Source organism: Oratosquilla oratoria, chromosome 18 (genome assembly GCF_046742065.1).
Source record: "Oratosquilla oratoria isolate Oo_2021 chromosome 18, ASM4674206v1, whole genome shotgun sequence".
Taxonomy (NCBI): domain Eukaryota; kingdom Metazoa; phylum Arthropoda; class Malacostraca; order Stomatopoda; family Squillidae; genus Oratosquilla; species Oratosquilla oratoria.
Genome location: NC_134794.1, coordinates 53,547,364 through 53,566,013, shown reverse-complemented (window position 1 = coordinate 53,566,013; position 18,650 = coordinate 53,547,364). Strand labels below are relative to the sequence as shown.

At 36.8% G+C, this 18,650-nt stretch overlaps 1 protein-coding gene across 4 annotated transcripts in view; it reads right to left on the bottom strand.

Moving 5' to 3' along the window:
- The window catches only part of LOC143035218 (alpha-(1,3)-fucosyltransferase C-like), a 59,484-nt gene that overhangs the window by 38,486 nt on the left and 2,348 nt on the right, over nt 1-18,650 (bottom strand). For 2 of the 4 annotated variants that reach the window (XM_076201958.1, XM_076201960.1), the window contains exons 2-3: nt 14,530-14,656; nt 3,545-3,639 (exon numbers count right to left, since the gene is read on the bottom strand). In XM_076201958.1, the coding sequence (XP_076058073.1) occupies nt 3,545-3,639; nt 14,530-14,583 (149 nt within the window). In that variant the 5' untranslated portion in view covers nt 14,584-14,656. Of the gene's footprint in view, nt 1-3,544; nt 3,640-14,529; nt 14,657-18,650 lie in introns of those variants that run through there. The other 2 variants (XM_076201961.1, XM_076201959.1) reach the window with 1 other exon arrangement.

Here is an 18,650-nt window from a genome sequence, read left to right as displayed (position 1 = left end):
GATATAGTGACACAACAGATGAAAGAACAAAGGACACAGTTATTAAAGTGATGAGAGAGAAGGAGAATATAGTAAGAGACTTAGCGGACAAAAAGAAATGTATAATTATATTAGGGATGGAAGAGAAGCATAATCCAAATAGGATTACAAGAGTAAAAGAGGAGAAGGAAAAGGTAAACAAGATATTAGAAGTAGTTCAAGAGGAACAAGAAACAGGGAAAGAAATTGAAGAAATATATAGAATAGGGAAATACAATACAGATAAGATCAGGCCAATTAAGGTTACAAACGACAGCAGGGAATATCTTGTCAAAAAACAGGAAAACTAGCAGAAAGGGATCAGTATAAACAAGTATGGATAAAAAGAGAGATGAATGAGGAGGAAAGAGAGGATGAGAAAACAAAAAGACTAGAAGCTAAGGAAAAAACGAGAAAAGAACAGAGTCTGACAAAGATAAATTCTATTGAAGAGTAGTGGATATGAAAGTGAGGAAATGGTTCATAGCAGAGAAAAATGGAAAGAAAACAGAAAACACGATGGAGGCAACAGAAAATTAAAAGTGTCTTACACAAATATAGATGGCTTAATAACAGGCTTGCACGAACTGAATGACTACCTGAAGGAAAAAGAACTGGACATAATGGGAAATTGAAAGGTCCACTACCATCCAACAGTGTAGGACATAGTGCATATAATCATTGGATTAGAAACAGAGGTAAAACAACGGGGTGGAGTTATGTTCCTGACTAACAAGGATATAAATGTGAGGAATATCACATATGGAAAGAATAGAGTAGAGATGATTATGATGGAAGTGGAGGACAGGGATGGGAAAAGCAGGAAGTTTGTAGTAAATTATGTGCCTCCTAAAACGGCTTTATGGGAAGAGAGAGAAAACAAAAATATGTTAGAAGACACAAGGATAACACTAAATAAGATAATGGAAGATGGAGGAAGAATAGTTATAATGGGTGACTTTAATTGTAAAGAAATCTGCTGGGAAGAGATGACAGTGAAGGGTGGAGACGACCTATGGGGAAATGTACTACTTGATATGATTACAGATCATACAATGACGCATTGGATACAAGAGAATACTAGGTATAGAAATGAGGAAGAACCATCGAGACTGGACCTAATAATCACATCAGAACCCGAAACAGTGGACAAGATTGAATATAAGACACCAATAAGTAAAAGTGACCATATATTGGTTAAACTGGAACTAAATGAGGAGAAATACATGGAAAGAAAAACGAACAACATAGAAAAGGAAGATTGATGTATGGATTTTTTTTTTAAATGAAATAAGAGAACTCTTTCAAAAAGCAGACTGGGAAAGGATACACAAGGAGGAAACAACAGTAGAAGAGAAATTGACTATTTTGACAAAAATCTTTAAAGGAGTGGAAAAGTATGTTCAAAGACAAAAACAAGAAAAAATATATGTAAAGTGTTGGTACAACAAAAGATGTAGGGAGTTAAAAAGACAAAAGGGATAAAGCTTGGATAAAATGGATGAAAGAAAAAGACCTGAAAAATGGATGATATGTACTAGTTATAGAAATGAATATGTACAAATGTGCAGAGAAGAAAAGAGAAAATACGAAAAAGATGTCATAGAAAAATGTAAAGATCAACCAAAACTAGTTTATAGATTTGTAAACAATAAACTGAAAAACAAGAATTAGAGAAACTACGACAAGGAGGAGTTGAATACACAGAGGAAATAGAAATGACAGAAATTATGAACAAAAATTTTAAATCAGTGTTTACTAGGGAGAGTATACAACTTAGAGATGTCAAATGGGAGGGTAAAGTCCCCCCTATGAAAGAGATAAAAGTAACGAGGAAAAAATTAATGAATCACTTGAGTTATCTCGATGTCAGAAAATCGCATGGTCCAGATGAAGTGGCAAACTGGATTTTGAGAGAATGCAGGAACGAACTAACAGGCAAAATATATAGTCTAATAAGTAGTTTATTGAAAGAAGGAGAAGTTCCAGAATATTGGAAAAGAGCAAATGCAGCACTAATATATAAAGGGGGAAACAAGGAAGACCCTACTAACTATAGACCGGTCTCTCTTACAAGTATGGTAGCTAAAATTTGTGAATTATCAAAATTAGATGGGTAAGGCATTTGGAAAAAAAAAGGTGCTAAATCCAAGGCAATCTGGATTTAGACAAGTAAGATCATGTGTCACAAACTTGATGTGTTTCTATTCAAGACTGATAGATGTAATACAAGAAAGAGATGGATGGGCTGATTGTGCATTTCTAGACCTGAAAAAAGCTTTTGATAAGGTGCCACATAAGAAATTGCTAAAGAAATTAGAAACTGCAGGAGGAATACAGGGCAAACTACTGGAGTGGATGGAAGACTTCTTGCATGAAAGAAAAATGAGAGTGGTGATAAGAGACAAACATTCTATTTGGGATGAAGTTATTAGTGGAGTTCCACAAGGAACAGTTTTGGCCCCAATAATGTTTGCTATATATATATATATATATATATATATATATATATATATATATATATATATATATATATATATCAATGATATGGATAAAGGAATTGAAAGTTACATGAGCTTTTTTTGTGGGTGATGCAAAAATGTTGAAAAAAGTGAACACTGTAGAATATTGTGAGTCGCTGCAGAGTGATCTCAATAAAGTATGGGAATGGAGTAGTAAGTGGGAGATGGAATTCAATATTAAGAAGTGTAGTATAATGGAATTTGGAAGCAAAAAAAAGAATGGTGGGATCATAAAAATTGAGAGAGGAAGAAATTAGAAAAAGTGGAAAATGAAAAGGACCTGGAAGTCATTATTATGAATATGTCTCCTGACAAACATATAATTTTTTTTTTTTTGAGAAACTTATAATTTAATACCAACAATAAAAGTGGCATTTATATACCTGGACGAAGATATGGTGAAGAAAATACTAGTCACTTTGATAAGATCAAGATTGGAGTATGCAGCGACGACGTGGTCACCAAGTAAAAAAAAATGTATGATAAAACTTGAAAGAATACAAAGAGCAATTACGAAATTGGCACCAACACTCTCAGAACTATCATATGAGGAGAGGCTGGCAAAACTTGAGTAACAGACATTGGAACAAAGAAGAGAGAGAGGAGACTTGATAACTATTTATAGAATTATGAAAGGCATGGAAATTATTGATAGAGAGGATCTAATAAAATGGGATTGTAGAGATACAAGAGGACACGGGAAGAAAATAAAAAAAGACAATTATAAAAGAGACCTGAAAAAGAACAACTTTCCCCACAGAATAACAGACGTTTGGAACAAGTTAGAGGAAAATGAGGTGTATACAAAAACGATACACGAATTTAAAAAGTCTAGATAAAACGAGATATGGAGACGGGACACCACGAGCATAGCTCCCCTTCCCGTAAAATACAACTAGGTAAATACACACACACACTCATACTTTATATATAGGGAAAGTGAGAGAAAGTGAAGAGAGATTGGATAATTACCATTAGAGAACAAAGGGAGGTGATATTCTAACCTGTATTCAGTTGAAGAGTTCGATGTAATTGCAGGATGCCAGGTATGAATGAGAAAGAACGTGAAGAGCATTGTTAGCAAAACTGCCCGATATCCCTAGTAACCAGGAGAGAACAGTGCTTTAAATAAAACCATAAAAATAATGTCATCTTTTAAAAAAAATTGCTTGCATGATAATGAAAAAGAAACAATTAAGCTTAAGATAGTTACATACTTAGGAATTAATCATTAGTTAAACCTTAAAAGGGTAGAGTGTTCTCCAGCAGTTGTATAAAACCTAGCAAGAGAGAAAAAAACCCTCAGTTTAATCTGTTGATCTGAACACTACAATCAACTTACTTCTCTCTCTCTCTCTCTCTCTTTTTTAAGTGTCAGGTCCAACACCTGTATTCTTTCCGAATATGGTTTGTCTTTTTGGTTGAGGATCAATTTGGTTGTTGTTCTCAATATTCTGTAGCTCTTGTTTATATCTTTCATTTTGTGTGGAGACCACAACACCACTACATATTCTAATCTGGGGGTGGATTAGGTCCTTTGTACATTTTTTTTTCATTCACTCTCCATCCATGTAATATGTATGTGAACAGACATGTATGTGTGTGTGTATTTATCTAATTGAAGTATCCAAGAAAGAAACAACACTCATAAGGTCCTGTCTCTTATTCTCCTGTGTGTGTATTTATCTAATTGTATGTACCTAATTGTAGTATACAGGAAAAGAGCAATACTCATTCGATCCCGTCTCCTACTCTCCAATATGACCATACCTAGCCTCATATTCATATACAGTTCCAACCTAATCTATATTCTTGCCTTCCAGTTATCATATTCATATTTGAATTCCTGTATTGTTTGAGCTTGGGCTATATCACTTTCTAAGCTATTCCAAGTATTTATGCATTTATATGGAAAGCTCTATTTCTTCACATCCTATAGACATGTGGTCTTTTTTTGTTTGTTCCCATGACCTGTTAAAACCCCTTCATCCTTAATCAAAAAATCTCTTTTGTCAATGCAATCTATCACCTTTAGTGACCTGAGAATCATATCATTTCTTTTTCTTTGATCTTTCAAGGTTGGCAGACCCGGTGCTTTTAATCTTTCCTCATCTCTTCATTCATATAGTGAAAAGCCACTTTAATCTTCTGCAGCAGTCCGTACATCTCTCCCACAATCCTGCTGATATATATGTCAGGTGACAGGTTGTCTTTTATCAACATTCTTAAATCTTTTTCCTCTTTTGTTTAAGTAATGGTCTTTTGCAGATATTACCCACTACCACAACTCAACATTTATTTGGTATTGAAATTCATTTCCCATTCTTGCCTCCCCATAAGAATAGTGTCTAGATCATTTTGCAATAGTCCACAGTCCTCTTAATTTTTCACTCTTCTTATGATTTTTACATCATCTGAAACATGTTGGCATAGTTTGTTGCATCTTCTATCATGCCATTGACATAGACAACTGAACCTTGTTGAACTCCGCCTTTTACTGTTCTCCATCTTGACATTTTGTCCTTTACTACTGTCCTCACACATCTTCCCATTAAAAAAAATATTTCATCCATTCTAGTAGTGTCTTTCAGTCCTCCATTGTGCTCCAGTTTCCACATTAACCGACTGTGAGGTACTTTATCAAAAGCCCTCTAAAATATTAAAAGGACATGCATGATCTTCCAGATCTCAAGCCAAACTAACTGTCTGTCAGAATGTTTATCTCGTTAAGGTATTTGGTCCATCGATCTTTCACAATAATTTCACATAATTTCAGTATTGTGCTCGCGAGTGATACTGACCTAAAATTTAGTGGGGTCTCTCTGAAGCGGTAGAGGGCATCTGTGATTTTTATATTATTTTCAGTTATTTTCTTGGAATTTCATTTATTGTCTTGGCATTCGAACGGCCTTCTAGAACGAATTATATTCGAATTCTAAGGCACCACTGTAGACCTGACCCGACATCGATGCTTGGGTGACGTTACTATGCTTGGCAGGTATGCTGCCATTTACCCCGAAACCTTTTGCACCGCAGTGCGCACGAGGTACGTGCGATGAAGTGCTGCGGTCATGTCAATAAGTTCCGGCCCATTGCCCCTTGTTACTTATTTGCACATATGTACGTACTTTCATGAATGTGCTAATGTTATCAACTTTATTTTATTTTATTCCATTACATCATTTACCAATTTATTATTGTAGCACATAAGTCTCTATAAACTGTAACGACATTTATAGTCTTCTATTATCCCGTAAGTGTAAATAATCATCTCTGTACAGGTTGTGTATAAAGACGTCACTCGAAAATCCTGTTCCTGTCGAAAGCATCCTGATGACGTTCGAACGTGAATGTTAGCGACTTTATTTTCATTTATTCTATTTCGTCATTTACAAGTTTATTACTGTAACATGTAGTTAAAATGTAATGCCATTAACTGCCTTTTCTTTATTCCACTTAGGTGTGGATACTTATACGTTTTCCTGCCGAAATATTACTATTTTGTGTATGATTATTTTTTTTTATCTATGGCTTAAGTTATCCCCACTGTTTCATTGTTCATGTTTTTGATTATCTCACTATCTTATTTATCCTCATATCTCTCTATGAATAAGCTGTAATAATACTGACGTCCTTATTCATTCCAACTATTTGAGTGTTTACACTTTTCTGCTGTAATAAAAATGTTCGTATGTGAGATGCTGCCCAAACTTTACTAGGGCAGCTAGTATTTGTTCCAAAATACGAAAGTAATACTGTGAATATTGTCCACTAGCCGTTCCCTACATTCTCTGATTATTACAAAGGATTACAAAGGGATTACAAAGGCGGAGCATGCCGACAGGAGAACTTTTGGTCCATATCTAGGTCGGATGCGAAAAAATCCAAATAATGATAATAAATTATTAAATAAAAACTATGATAATGTAAGTACCAAATAAAATACATAAATAAACGCATAGGTCCTGAAGCTTTTGTCACATCCAATGATCCCAAGAGAATGAGGACTTCCCTCACTTCTACATTTAGATATTATAAACCTGAATTTTTTTGCTTGCCATGGTGTCCTTAAAAGAAAGAAAGAAAAAATCTCTTATGTGAAGACTGATTGGAAACGTTCATTCATTATTTCTACCTGAGCTGAAGGCCTCACGACCCATTATTTACTTGTTGATTACTCAATCTACCATTCATCTTTGTATTTATCTACTACACCTCTTTCAAAATTGCTTTCATCCTACCTGTGAGTTCTTGTATAGTCATTTCAAGATTGTTTGTAAAGTTCTTTTATTTTACTACTTCTTCTCTTCCTCCATTTCCCCCCCAAGACATATCCCTGGCAATTTTTGCACTCTCACACCTTTTGGTGTATGTGTGTGTGTGTATTTATCTAGTTGTAATTTACGGGAAGGGGAGCTATGCTCGTGATGTCCCGTCTTCATATCTCGTTTTATCTAGACTCTTTTTAAATTCGTGTATCATTTTTACACACACCACATTTTCATCTAACTTGTTCCAAACGTTATTACCCTGTGGGGAAGATGTTCTTTTTTAAGTCTCGTCTATAACTGTCTTTCTTGATTTTCTTTCCGTGTCCTCTTGTATCTCTACTATCCCGTTTTATTAGATCCTCTTTATCAATAGTTTCTGTGCCTTTCATGATTCTATAAATAGTTATCAAATCTCCCCTCTCTCTTCTTTACTCTAATGTCTGTAGCTCAAGTTTTGCTAGCCTCTCTTCATATGATAGTTCTGAGAGTGTTGGTACCAATTTCGTAATTGCTCTTTGTATTCTTTCAAATTTTGTTATACATTTTTTTTACTTGGTGACCACGTCGTCGGTGCATACTCCAATCTTGGTCTTATCAAAGTGACCAGTATTTTCTTCACCATTTCTTCGTCCAGGTATGTAAATGCCACTTTGATTGTTCTTATTAAATTATAAGTTTCTCCAAAAAAATTGTTTATATGTTTCTCAGGGGACATATTATTCATAATAATGACTCCCAGGTCCTTCTCATTCTCTACTTTTTTAGTTTCTTCCTCTCCCAATTTATTTGATCCCACTATTCTTTTTTTGCTTCTTCCAAATTCCATTATACTACACTTCTTAATATTGAATTCCATCTCCCACTTTCTACTCCATTCCCATACTTTACTGAGATCACTCTGCAGCGACTCACTATCTTCTACAGTGTTCACTTTTTCAACAGTTTTGTATCGTCCACAGAGAAGCTCACATAACTTTCAATTTCTTTATCCATATCATTAATATATATAGCACACATTATTGGAGCCAGAACTGTTCCTTGTGGAACTCCACTAATCACTTAATCCCAAATAGTGTTTGTCTCTTATCACCACTTTCATTTTCCTTTCATGCAAGAAGTCTTCCATCCACTTCAGCAGTTTGTCCTGTATTCCTCCTACAGCTTCTAATTACTTTAACAATTTCTTATGTGGCACCTTATCAAAAGCTTTTTTCAGGTCTAGAAATGCACAATCAGCCCATCCATCTCTTTCTTGTATTACATCTAGGAGTCTTGAATAGAAACATATTAAGTTTGTGACGCATGATCATCCTTGTCTAAATTCAAATTGCCTTGGATTTAGTACGTTGTTTTTTCTAAATGCCTTACCCATTTAATTTTGATAATTCTTTCACAAATTTTAGCTACCATACTTGTAAGAGAGACCGGTCTATTGTTGGTAGGGTCTTTCTTGTTTCCCTCTTTATATATTGGCACTATATTTGCTCTTTTCTAATCTTCTGGAACTTTTTCTTTTTTCAATGAACTGCTTATTAGACTATGTATTTTGTCTGTTAGTTCATTCCTGCATTCTCTCAAAATCCAGTTTGCCATTTCATCTGGACCATGCGATTTTCTGACATCGAGATTACTCAAGTAATTCATTATTTCATTCCTTGATACTTCTATCTCTTTCATAGGGGGGACTTTCTCCTCCCACTCGATATCTCTAGGTTGTATGTTCTCCCTCGTAAACACCGATTTAAAATGCTTGTTCATAATTTCTGCCATTTCTATTTCCTCTGTATTCAACTCCTCCTTGTCGTAGTTTCTCTAATTCTTGTTTGTTTTTCCGTTTTGTTGTTTACAAATCTGTAAAATAGTTTTGGCTGATCTTTACATTTGTTATGACATTTTTTTCGTATTTTCTCTTTTCTTCTCTGCACATATTGATTTCTATAATTAGTATATATTTTCCATTTTTCAGGTATTTTGTCTTTCTTCCATCTTATCTAAGCTTTATCCCTTTAGTCATTTAACTCCCTACATCTTTTGTTGTACCAACACTTTACATATCCTTTTTCTTGTTTTTGTCTTGGCACATACTTTTCCATGCCTTCTTTATAATTTTTTGTCAAAATATTCCATACCTCTTCTACTGTTGTTGTTGTTGTTGTTGTTCCCTAGACTGTCTGTCCGAGCAGTCCCGTCTCCCCAAGGAATGCCACAGCCAAACTGGGTTTTCCCACAAATCCTTTATAGAGTGTATGTTGTGTTGTTTGCGTGCATGATTGTGTATAATGCAGTCTTCCATTATGTGTTGTATGGTATGGGGTGAAGTGTTACATCCTGGGCAGCTGTTCACAATGCGGTCATCCAGCCTCTTCTAGTAGCTTAGAAGTGCTGGGTGGTGGCCACACCGCAGTCTGGCCAGGTGGACTCTGTCCTTTCGTGGGAGAGAGGATTCAGAAGGGTGGATATCAGGGGGTCTGGCATGCAGCAGTGTGTTGTCTTTCAGTGTGTTAATGGAGCGGTGAGTGATATGATTATGAATATGTTTCCGGAGGCTGGTATTTGGTGGTTGTGGAGGAAGAGAAGAGAGTATCTGTGTGTGATACAGGTCTTTGGGTGTTGTTTTAATGTTTCTTGGTGTGTGTGGGTGTTCTGCTATGTAGTGTAGCGGGTGTGATGTGTTTGTGGTGGCTGCAGCAAGTGTTTGTGTGCCTCTCATGTCGAGGTGGTCCTTGACTTTGAGGACTTTTGTTTCATGGTGTAAATGGTCTGTAGGTGTTGTATTTGTGCAGCCTGTAATTGTTTTTAGGGCTTTGTTTTGTATGATTTGAAGGGTGTTGTGGTGTGTCTCACTGAGATTAGGAGCCCATGCAGGACTCGCATAATTCATCACTGAGCGTATGCATTGTTTGTATATTGTTATACTAGTTTCTTTGTTTTATCCAAATGTTGTTCCAGCGATTGACTTAAGTGCGTTAAGTCTAGGTGTGCATTTGTTTTTTATGTTTGTGATGTGTTGTTTGAAAGACATGGATGTATCGTATGTTACACCAAGAATTTTCGGTGTGTTTGTGTGTGGTATTAGAGTGTTGTTGATGTAGAGATGAAGTATGTATTTGTGTTCTTTTGTCCAGTTGGTGAGAAGTGTTGCTGTAGATTTGGTTGGAGCTATTTTGAGTCTGTTTGTGATGAACCATGTGTTGAGTGTATCAAGGTATGGCTGGATTATTTCTGCAGCTTTGTCTGTGTTACGATGTGTGCATGTGATTGTTATGTCGTCTGCGTAGGAAGAGATTTGTATTTCTGAGGTGTCTGGTGTGGGTAAGTCATGCATGTATAGATTAAAGAGCGTGGGGGATAGAACAGAGCCCTGTGGTACTCCATTCTTAATGTTTCTGATGTGCGATGATTGGCCATTATATGACACGTAAGCATTCCTACCTGCCAGATAATTGGCCAGCCATCTTTTGGTGTTATTGTGCATGTCTGTGTTATATATTTTATTTGTTAGGTTGTGGCCGGGGATAGCATCAAAAGCTTTACTAATGTCTAATGTTATAAGAAGTGTTCTGTGGTGGGGCCTATCTGAATTGATGCCATCTAAAATTCTTTGTGTGAGGTTTATCAGAAGAGTGTTTGTGGAGTGTAGTGGCCTAAAACCGTGTTGTGAGTCAGCAAGGTGAATATGTGGTGTGACAAGTTGAAGTATTAGGCGTTCAATGACTTTAGAGGGGGTGCAGAGAAGTGTGATTGGGCGGTGCGATGTTGGGATTGTTGGGTCTTTGTTCGGTTTTGGAATGGTGATTATTTAACCATGCTTCCAGATGTCGGGTATAGTGTTGTGTGAATAGCTGTAGTTTGCAATGTTTGTGAGTGTGTGTATACCTTGTGGTCCAATGTGTTTTAGGTGGATGTTACTTATGTTATCAAGGCCACAGGCAGATGAGTGCTTGAGATGATGTATTATGTGTTTTGTCTGACTGTCTATGAAGGGTGTATAGTCTGAGTCTGTGGGAAAGTCTTTCTTACGTCGAATAGTGCGTCGGTCGTCAGGGTGAGAAGTGAGATGGCTTGTCTGTGCAAAATGATTTATGAGTGTGTTTGCTTGTTGTCTGTTTGAGGGTAGATTGCCTGTTGTTGTGATTATTGCTGCGTGAGAGCCTGTTGTGTTACTGTTGGATAGTGTAATGCTGTTGAGTGTTTTGTACAATTTGCTGATGTTTGTTTTGTGATCAAGTGTATTGATAAAGTTTTGCCAATTTTGTGTTTTTTGTTTGTGTATTTTATTGGCAATCACAGTGTTTAGTGTTTGTATTTGGTCTGCTATGTTTTGAGGGATAGGTGTGGGGGTATTGTGTTTAAGTGTGTCTCGTTGTCTGATGAGGCCTTGGATATCTGGTGTGAAGTTGGGGTTGTGTAATTTTCTGTTGCCTCTAGGGATGTATCTCTTGTCTGCGTTTTGTATGATTGTATTAAAAGTGTGCACATCATTGTTTATGTTTGTGACTGGTGTACTGTTAAGTGTTTCAAAATGTTGTTCTGTCTCTTCAGTAAAAGCTTCCCAGTTAGCTCTCTTGTAATTGGTGTATGTGTGTCTGTGGCCAACTGGGGTGCATCTTGTTTTGGTGGTGATGATGATTGGAAGTTGGTCAGAACCAAGGGTTCCGACCACTCTCTATGATGTTGTTGGGGTTAGGCAGGGGGAGCAGAAGGTGATATCAGGAGAGGAGGGAGTGTATAGGGCTTGGTGTGGGATATGTGTATGATTGTGTGTTGTTCATGATAGTCAATGAGTTAAACTGAGTCTGTATATCAAGCCCTCTGTCTGTGTCAGGGTTGTCGACATACCAGGCAGACGACTTGGCGTTGAAGTCACCACCCATGATCAGGTTGGGGATTGAGGCTAGTTGGCTAAATTGAGGCCTGAAGGTGTTTGGAACTGTGGGGGATGATTGGGGGGGAATGTACATGTTAACTATTGTCAGTGTTGATTTGTTGCCTGTGCGGATTCGAATGGATTGGATTTCTGTAGTGTTATCTGTGGTAGGGAGGAGAATTTTGGTTGTGGCACTTGTGTCCACAAAACAGATGGAGTGGTGGATCAGGGTGATGAGTCCACCGCCATTGCCGTCGGTCCGGTCTTGTCTGATGGTGGTGTAATTATGAAATGATGGTGTTTTGTGTGAGTGTCTTAGTTTTGTTTCTTGTATAATTGCAATGTGTATGTTGTGCTGTTTAAGAAAGTGTTCGAGTTAATATTTTTTCGTGTTAATACCGTCAACGTTGTGTTGTAATATGTTGATGTTGTGTGTTCTGTATGTGTTGTATGTTGCCGTTTGGGGTTGAGGTTGGGGTTAGAGGGGGGGAAAGGAGAGATTGGGTATAAAGGAGAGATTGGGTATAAAGGAAAGGGAGTACTGATTGGGGATAAGGGCAAAGGGAAATTGGGAGTGGGTAAGGGTGCTGGCTGTGGTTGGGGAGGTGGGAGTGGGGTTACTGGAGGGCAGGTAGAACATGTCCAAGTGTTTGTGTATTGGTTTGTGTCAGCAAGTGTTGTGCAAGTGAGGTGGGCCCAGTTTTTGCACATATTGCAATGAGCTGAGCCCTTTGTCTGTCTGCTCGAGGTAATGGGTTTAGAGCATGTTGGGCATTGTATTTTGTGGTGGGCCGAGGATTGCTCTCTACATCTCCGGCTACATCTACTGTTGTTTACTCCTTGTGTATCCTTTCCCAGTCTGCTTTTTTGAGAGAATTCTCTTATTTTATGAAAATCTGTTTTTTCATACATCAATCTTCCCTTTCTATATTTTTCGTTTTTTTCCATGTATTTTTTCTCATTTATTTCCAGTTGAACCAATATGTTGCCACTTTTACTTTTTGGTGTCCTATATTCAATCTTGTCCACTATTTCGGGTTCTGATGTGGTTATTAGGTCCAATCTCAATGGTTCTTCCTCATTTCTATACCTAGTATTCTCTTGTATCCAATGCGTCATTGTATGTTGTATAATTATATCAAGTAGTACAATTCCCCATAGGTCGTCTCCACCCTTTACTGTCATATCTTCCCAGCAGATTTCTTTACAATTAAAGTCACCCATTATAACTATTCTTCCTCCATCTTCCATTATCTTGTTTAGTGTTATCCTTATGTCTTCTAACACATTTTTGTGTTCTCTCTCTTCCCACAAAGCCGTTTTAGGAGGCACATAATTTACTACAATCTTCCTGCTCTTCTTGTCCCTGTCCTCCATTTCCATCATAATCATCTCTACTCTATTCTTTCCATATGTGACATTCCTCACATTTATATCCTTGTTAGTCAGAAACATAACTCCACCCCGTTGTTTTACCTCTGTTTCTAATCCAATAATTATATGCACCATGTCCTACACTGTTTGTGTAAGACACTTTTAATTTTCTGCTACCTCCATCGTGTTTTCCGTTTCCCTTCTGTTTTTTCTGCTATGAACTATTTCCTCACCTTTATATCCACTAATATCCAATAGAATTTCTCTTTGTCTGACTGTTCTTTTCTGTTTTTTTTTTCTTTGGTTCTAGTCTTTTTTTTCTCATCCTCTCTTTCTTCTTTATTCATCTCTCTTTTTATCCATACCTATTTATGTTGATCACTATTTGCTAGTTTCCCTGTTTTTGCTTAGATATTCTCTGCTGTTTTTTGTGACCTGAATTTAACCTTAATTGGTCTGGTCTTATCTGTATTGTATTTCCCTAGTCCATATATGTCTTCAATTTCGTTCCCTGTCTCTTGTCCATCCTCTTGAACTACTTCTAATATCTTGTTTACTTTTTCCTTCTCCTCTTTCACTCGTGTAGTCCTATTTGGATTATGCTTCTCAACCATTCCTAATGTAATTATACATTTCTTTTTATCCGCTAAGTCTCTTACTATATTCTCCTTCTCTCTTATTACTTTAATAACTGTGTCCTTAGTTTGTTCTTTCATCTGTTGTGTCACTACATCTCTAAATACAATTTTGTTGATCTCTTGGTCTTTTCTCCAATCCTGTGCTTCTTTTGCTATGGACTCTTTATTATCTTTATTATTCCTCTTTAATTCCTCATTCTTATCTTTTACTTGTTTTAACTGTCTTTTTAATTATTCTATTTCTTTAGTTCGGTTTTGGTTCGCCTTCTTTAGTTCTTCCAGTTTATCAACTCTTTGGGTAACTAGTGTTAATTGGTTAGACCTAACCTCCCATGCTTCGTTAATTTTTTTGAGTTTCTCCTCTAGATTTACTAGTCGGGAGAGGTTGTCATTTCCTCACTCATTAAATCCATAAAAGCAGTTATCTTCTCTTTCCATTGAGCTGCTATTATTTATATTTCTAATTTTGACACCTCTGCTCCCCTGTTCTCCCTCGTCTGTGTGTTCTGCACACCTTTTATTGACACTCCTTCCAACGTCCGAGGCCCGTTCGTCCCCTTCCTCATTTCCTTCAATTTTCCGCAGTAATCCCTCCCATTCTCCTTTTTCTTCACCTTCCCACTACACTCTCCCTACTAGTACAACAAACGTACTCCTTCTTTGTTGAGATCGACGAAACTTGATTTTTTCCTGGAGTTCCAAACTTCGCTGTCACGTCGACCTACGTGTGTGTGTGTGTGTGTGTGTGTGTGTGTGTGTGTGTGTGTGCATATTTATGTGTATATGTGTGTGTGAACGTGCATGCACATGTGCAGAATAATTTATTTCGGGACACTCACCTTTGTAATCCTGGTAAAAATATTCCCCATTCTCTTGCAAAATCTTAGCGCCATGATGTTGTTTGCTGTGTCCCATGACTTTCTGCGTATATCACCGAAGTTTCAAAACACTTGGTGACATATAAATCTGTGAATATAATGGGTGATTCAAAATTCTGTTTACAAGGGGGATAATGGCTTGCATGATTATTTTCCTTCATGTTCAGTTTTCATGAAGGCCAATGACAAGTAACTGTAAATTGTCATCCTGTGGGATGAACATAAGAGAAATACATTTTTCTTCTGCCGCCCAACTTCCAAACCCATCAATACCCTCACCTCCGTCAAGAAGTGCAGCCCTGAGGGGCTGACACTTGGTCTGCAGACTAAACCTAAGGTCTCTCGTCAATTTTGACTGCATTTCCTCCACCATTTAACAGGAGAGCTAACAGCCAGCTATTGCTCTCCTGCTTTTACTGTTCTGATCTAGTGGCAAAGAAATAGTCCTGTGTGGATACATATCCAGGAGGTGCCAAGATAAGAGGGAAGGAAGAGGGTGGAGGGGAGTGGAGCATGTTAGGGATGGAATGGGTGGGAGTGGTTTTTATGTCTTTATTTTTTGGCTACCTCTCTTATTAGGGAGAAAAAGCCTTTGGTATATATATGTATGTATCGGTATGTATGGATACATATTGAAATATATCCCAGGGTTTTGCCCTGTTTTACAGAGGACATAACTCGATGTATTAATCATAAGCGTTATTGATCATTTACCTCCCCTAAAATCATCTTAAGTTAATTTTCGTGACGGAGGATAATGCAATCCAAAAATGGCAGAGTACCATCTTCATTTCTATTGTGAATTTGATGGAATTAGCAAGCATTTTCAATTTAATTAAAAACTCATTTACATTTTTGTCTATGGGCCATAAACACAAGACTTATATATCTTGTTTAGCTGAGTTGTTGTAATCGACGAATGTAGAATAATTTCTACGTAAATTGAGATGGGCCCTGGGCGTCTGCTTCTTTTCTTGTCTTCTCTCTTCTTTTCTCGTATTGGATCTCTATTTTTCTTCTCTACTGACTCATCTTTATTGATTCTCTGTGTCTCCCGTGGGTCGCTCTCTTTTTCGCCTCATATAACCCGGGAATAGGAGCTAACGTTTCTCGAGATGACAAAACTTATGTAAATGTTTAAATACCTTCAACCAATGGGAAAGGGGAATGAGATTTCCCGCCAAATTATATTACGTTTTTGAGCTTGGTGTCATCTGACATTACGTATAAGCGTGTCTCCAATAGACGGGTATTGCGCAATGCAATTTCCCATTCTACTTTAAAGGAATAATACCCTTCCTAGACATATTAGTGATCAGATGTCCAGATCATTTGTCCTTTTTGGTTTACAGGAAGCCTACCCATACTGGCAGTTATTCATAATTTTTTAATAATCATCCAGATATGAAATACAGTGTTGCTTGGGTTTTTTATTTAAGAGCTCTCAGGATCTGTAGCCCGGAATTTCTCAACATAGAAATTAAATTAGTACGCACTCAATTACTAAGAATAGGTTACCCGGACTGGTTTTTGACAAAAGCCAAAACCATTTATTTTTGTACACCAAACACAAGTACTAAATTTGTCTGGGATTTGTCATAATTCGAGATAACTGTGTTGTAGAATTCGAGTAAGTTAGTCACGCAAGAACGTTTCCGTCTGAAACCATGCTGGCTATCATTTATCAAACAGTTATTTTCCAAATAATGTTCGATAGCATCTCTGATGATAGTTTCCATCATTTTCCCTACGATTGAAGTCAAGCTTATAGGCATGTAGTTATTTGGCTTCTTTTTGTCACCTTTTTTGAATATGGGAGTAACGTTAGCTAGCTTCCATTCTCTTGGGACATCTCCAGATATGATGGATTTCTTGAAAATAATTTCTAATGGAACAACAATCTCATTTTTCATTTCCTTTAAGATTTTTGGATGCCAACCGTCAGACCCTGATGTTATTGACTTTGAGTTTATCTATACACCTTTTAATATTTTCTTTTGTTATATTTATCGTAGTAAGTTTACCCTAGACTTTTCACAGGTTTCAGATTGGAGTTTACTTTCAGGTGTTTCGTTTACGAATACTGAGCTAAAATAATTCCTTAGAATATCGCACATTCCTTCATTTGAATATTCAAGTAGACCGTCAGCAGATAATAATGAACCAATGTGATTCCTAACAACCTTTTTATCTTTAATGTAACTATAGAATTCTTTGGGATTCTCTTTGGATTTATCAGCGGTATTCATTTCGTATTGTCGTTTTCGTTTTTTTATTGTCTTTTTTAAATATCTCTGTATTGATACATAACTTTGATAGTCATTTGATGCACCTTCTCTTTTTAGCAATACTTTTTTCAGTTTCTTTGTTAATCCATTTTGAGTGAGCCTGATTTGGGGGACGTCTGTCCTTGAAAGGGATGTAATATAATTTTAGGAAGGGATGCCGGACAGAATGTCAATGAACGAAGGGAGGCCGATGTTAAACGCGGTGACGTAGGGGGACAAAGTGTACAAAGAGATCGGATGACCATGAGCGACCAGATGTCTTTGATGGGGGAAATGTTAATTTTGATGGGAGAAATGTTTATGAGGCATTGAATGTCAATGAAGGACCAAATATCAATATATAGCAAGGTGCCAATAAAAAAATATAATATAAGGCATGATATTGAAACTCAAAACGTGTCAAAAAGAAATAAGCACGAGTCTCTTAAAACCATGTACTTTAATGCTCGTTGTATTAGGAACAAATTCCAAGAAATACAGGCGTATGTCAAAAGCGAAAATCTCGATATGATAGGAATAACCGAGACATGGTTAGATGGTAAAGAGTTTGAAGCTGAATTTAATATTGCGGGATTTAAACACTTTCATCGGGATAGAAACCACAAGAAAGGTGGAGGTGTTCTGCTGTGCTTTAAAAACAATGTCCATGCTTGTGTTTTAGAGAAACTGAAACAGGATGCATATGATAGTTTGTGAGCAGAATTAACACAAACAAATAGACAAAAAATAAATGTAGGTGTAATATATACTGTTGTTTCAAAAACTGTCTAGTTTCTGCAACCGGGACTTATTGATAATGGGTGATTTCAATTTTACTGACATTGATTGGATGACCCTTGAACATGGTCATATAGGTAGTCGCTTGATTAATTTTCTCGGTGACAATTACTTAGTTCAGCATGTAAAAGAGCCCACAAGATATGAAAACTTACTCGATCTATTGATCACTAGCCGCGAAAGCATGATAACCGAGGTAGAAGTCTGTGAAACTGTTGCAAATAGCGATCACAACTTAGTTAGATTCAAACTACTATTTTTTTTTTAGAATAGATACTTGTGTTTCTAAAATGCCCGATTTCAGTAAAGCTCAGTTCATAGGACTACGTCAGGAGCTTCAGTTTACAGATTGGGAGGCCAAATTAAGCGAAAGACCTGTAGATCAGATGTGGGAAATATTTCATAATACGCTCACTAAGATGATTCATACTTACATCCCTTTTAAGGACAGACGTCCCCCAAATCAGGCTCGCCCAAAATGGCTTGACAGAGAAACTGAAAAAAAGTATTGCTAAAAAGAGACAGGCTTATAAGAAATACAGGTGCTCGGGTGCATCAAATGACTATCAAAGTTATGTATTAATACAGAGATATTTAAAAAAAGACAATAAAAAAACTAAAATGACAATACGAAATGAATATCGCTGATAAATCCAAAGAGAATCTCAAAGAATTCTATATTTACATTAGATATAAAAAGGTTGTTAGGAATCACATTGGTTCACTATCATCTGCTGACGGTCTACTTGAATATTCAAATGAAGGAATGTGCGATATTTTAAGGAATTGTTTTAGCTCAGTATTCGTAAACGAAACACCTGAAAGTGAACTCCAATCTGAAACCTGTGAAAAGTCTAGGGTAAACTTACTCACTACGGAGTTCCTCAGGGTCCCGTTTTTGGGCCACTTCTATTCATAGTATATATAAATGATATAGACCATGGACTAAAATCTACTGTTTCCAAATTTATTGATAATACAAAACTGTGCGGAATGGCAAATGATCACTTAAACCAA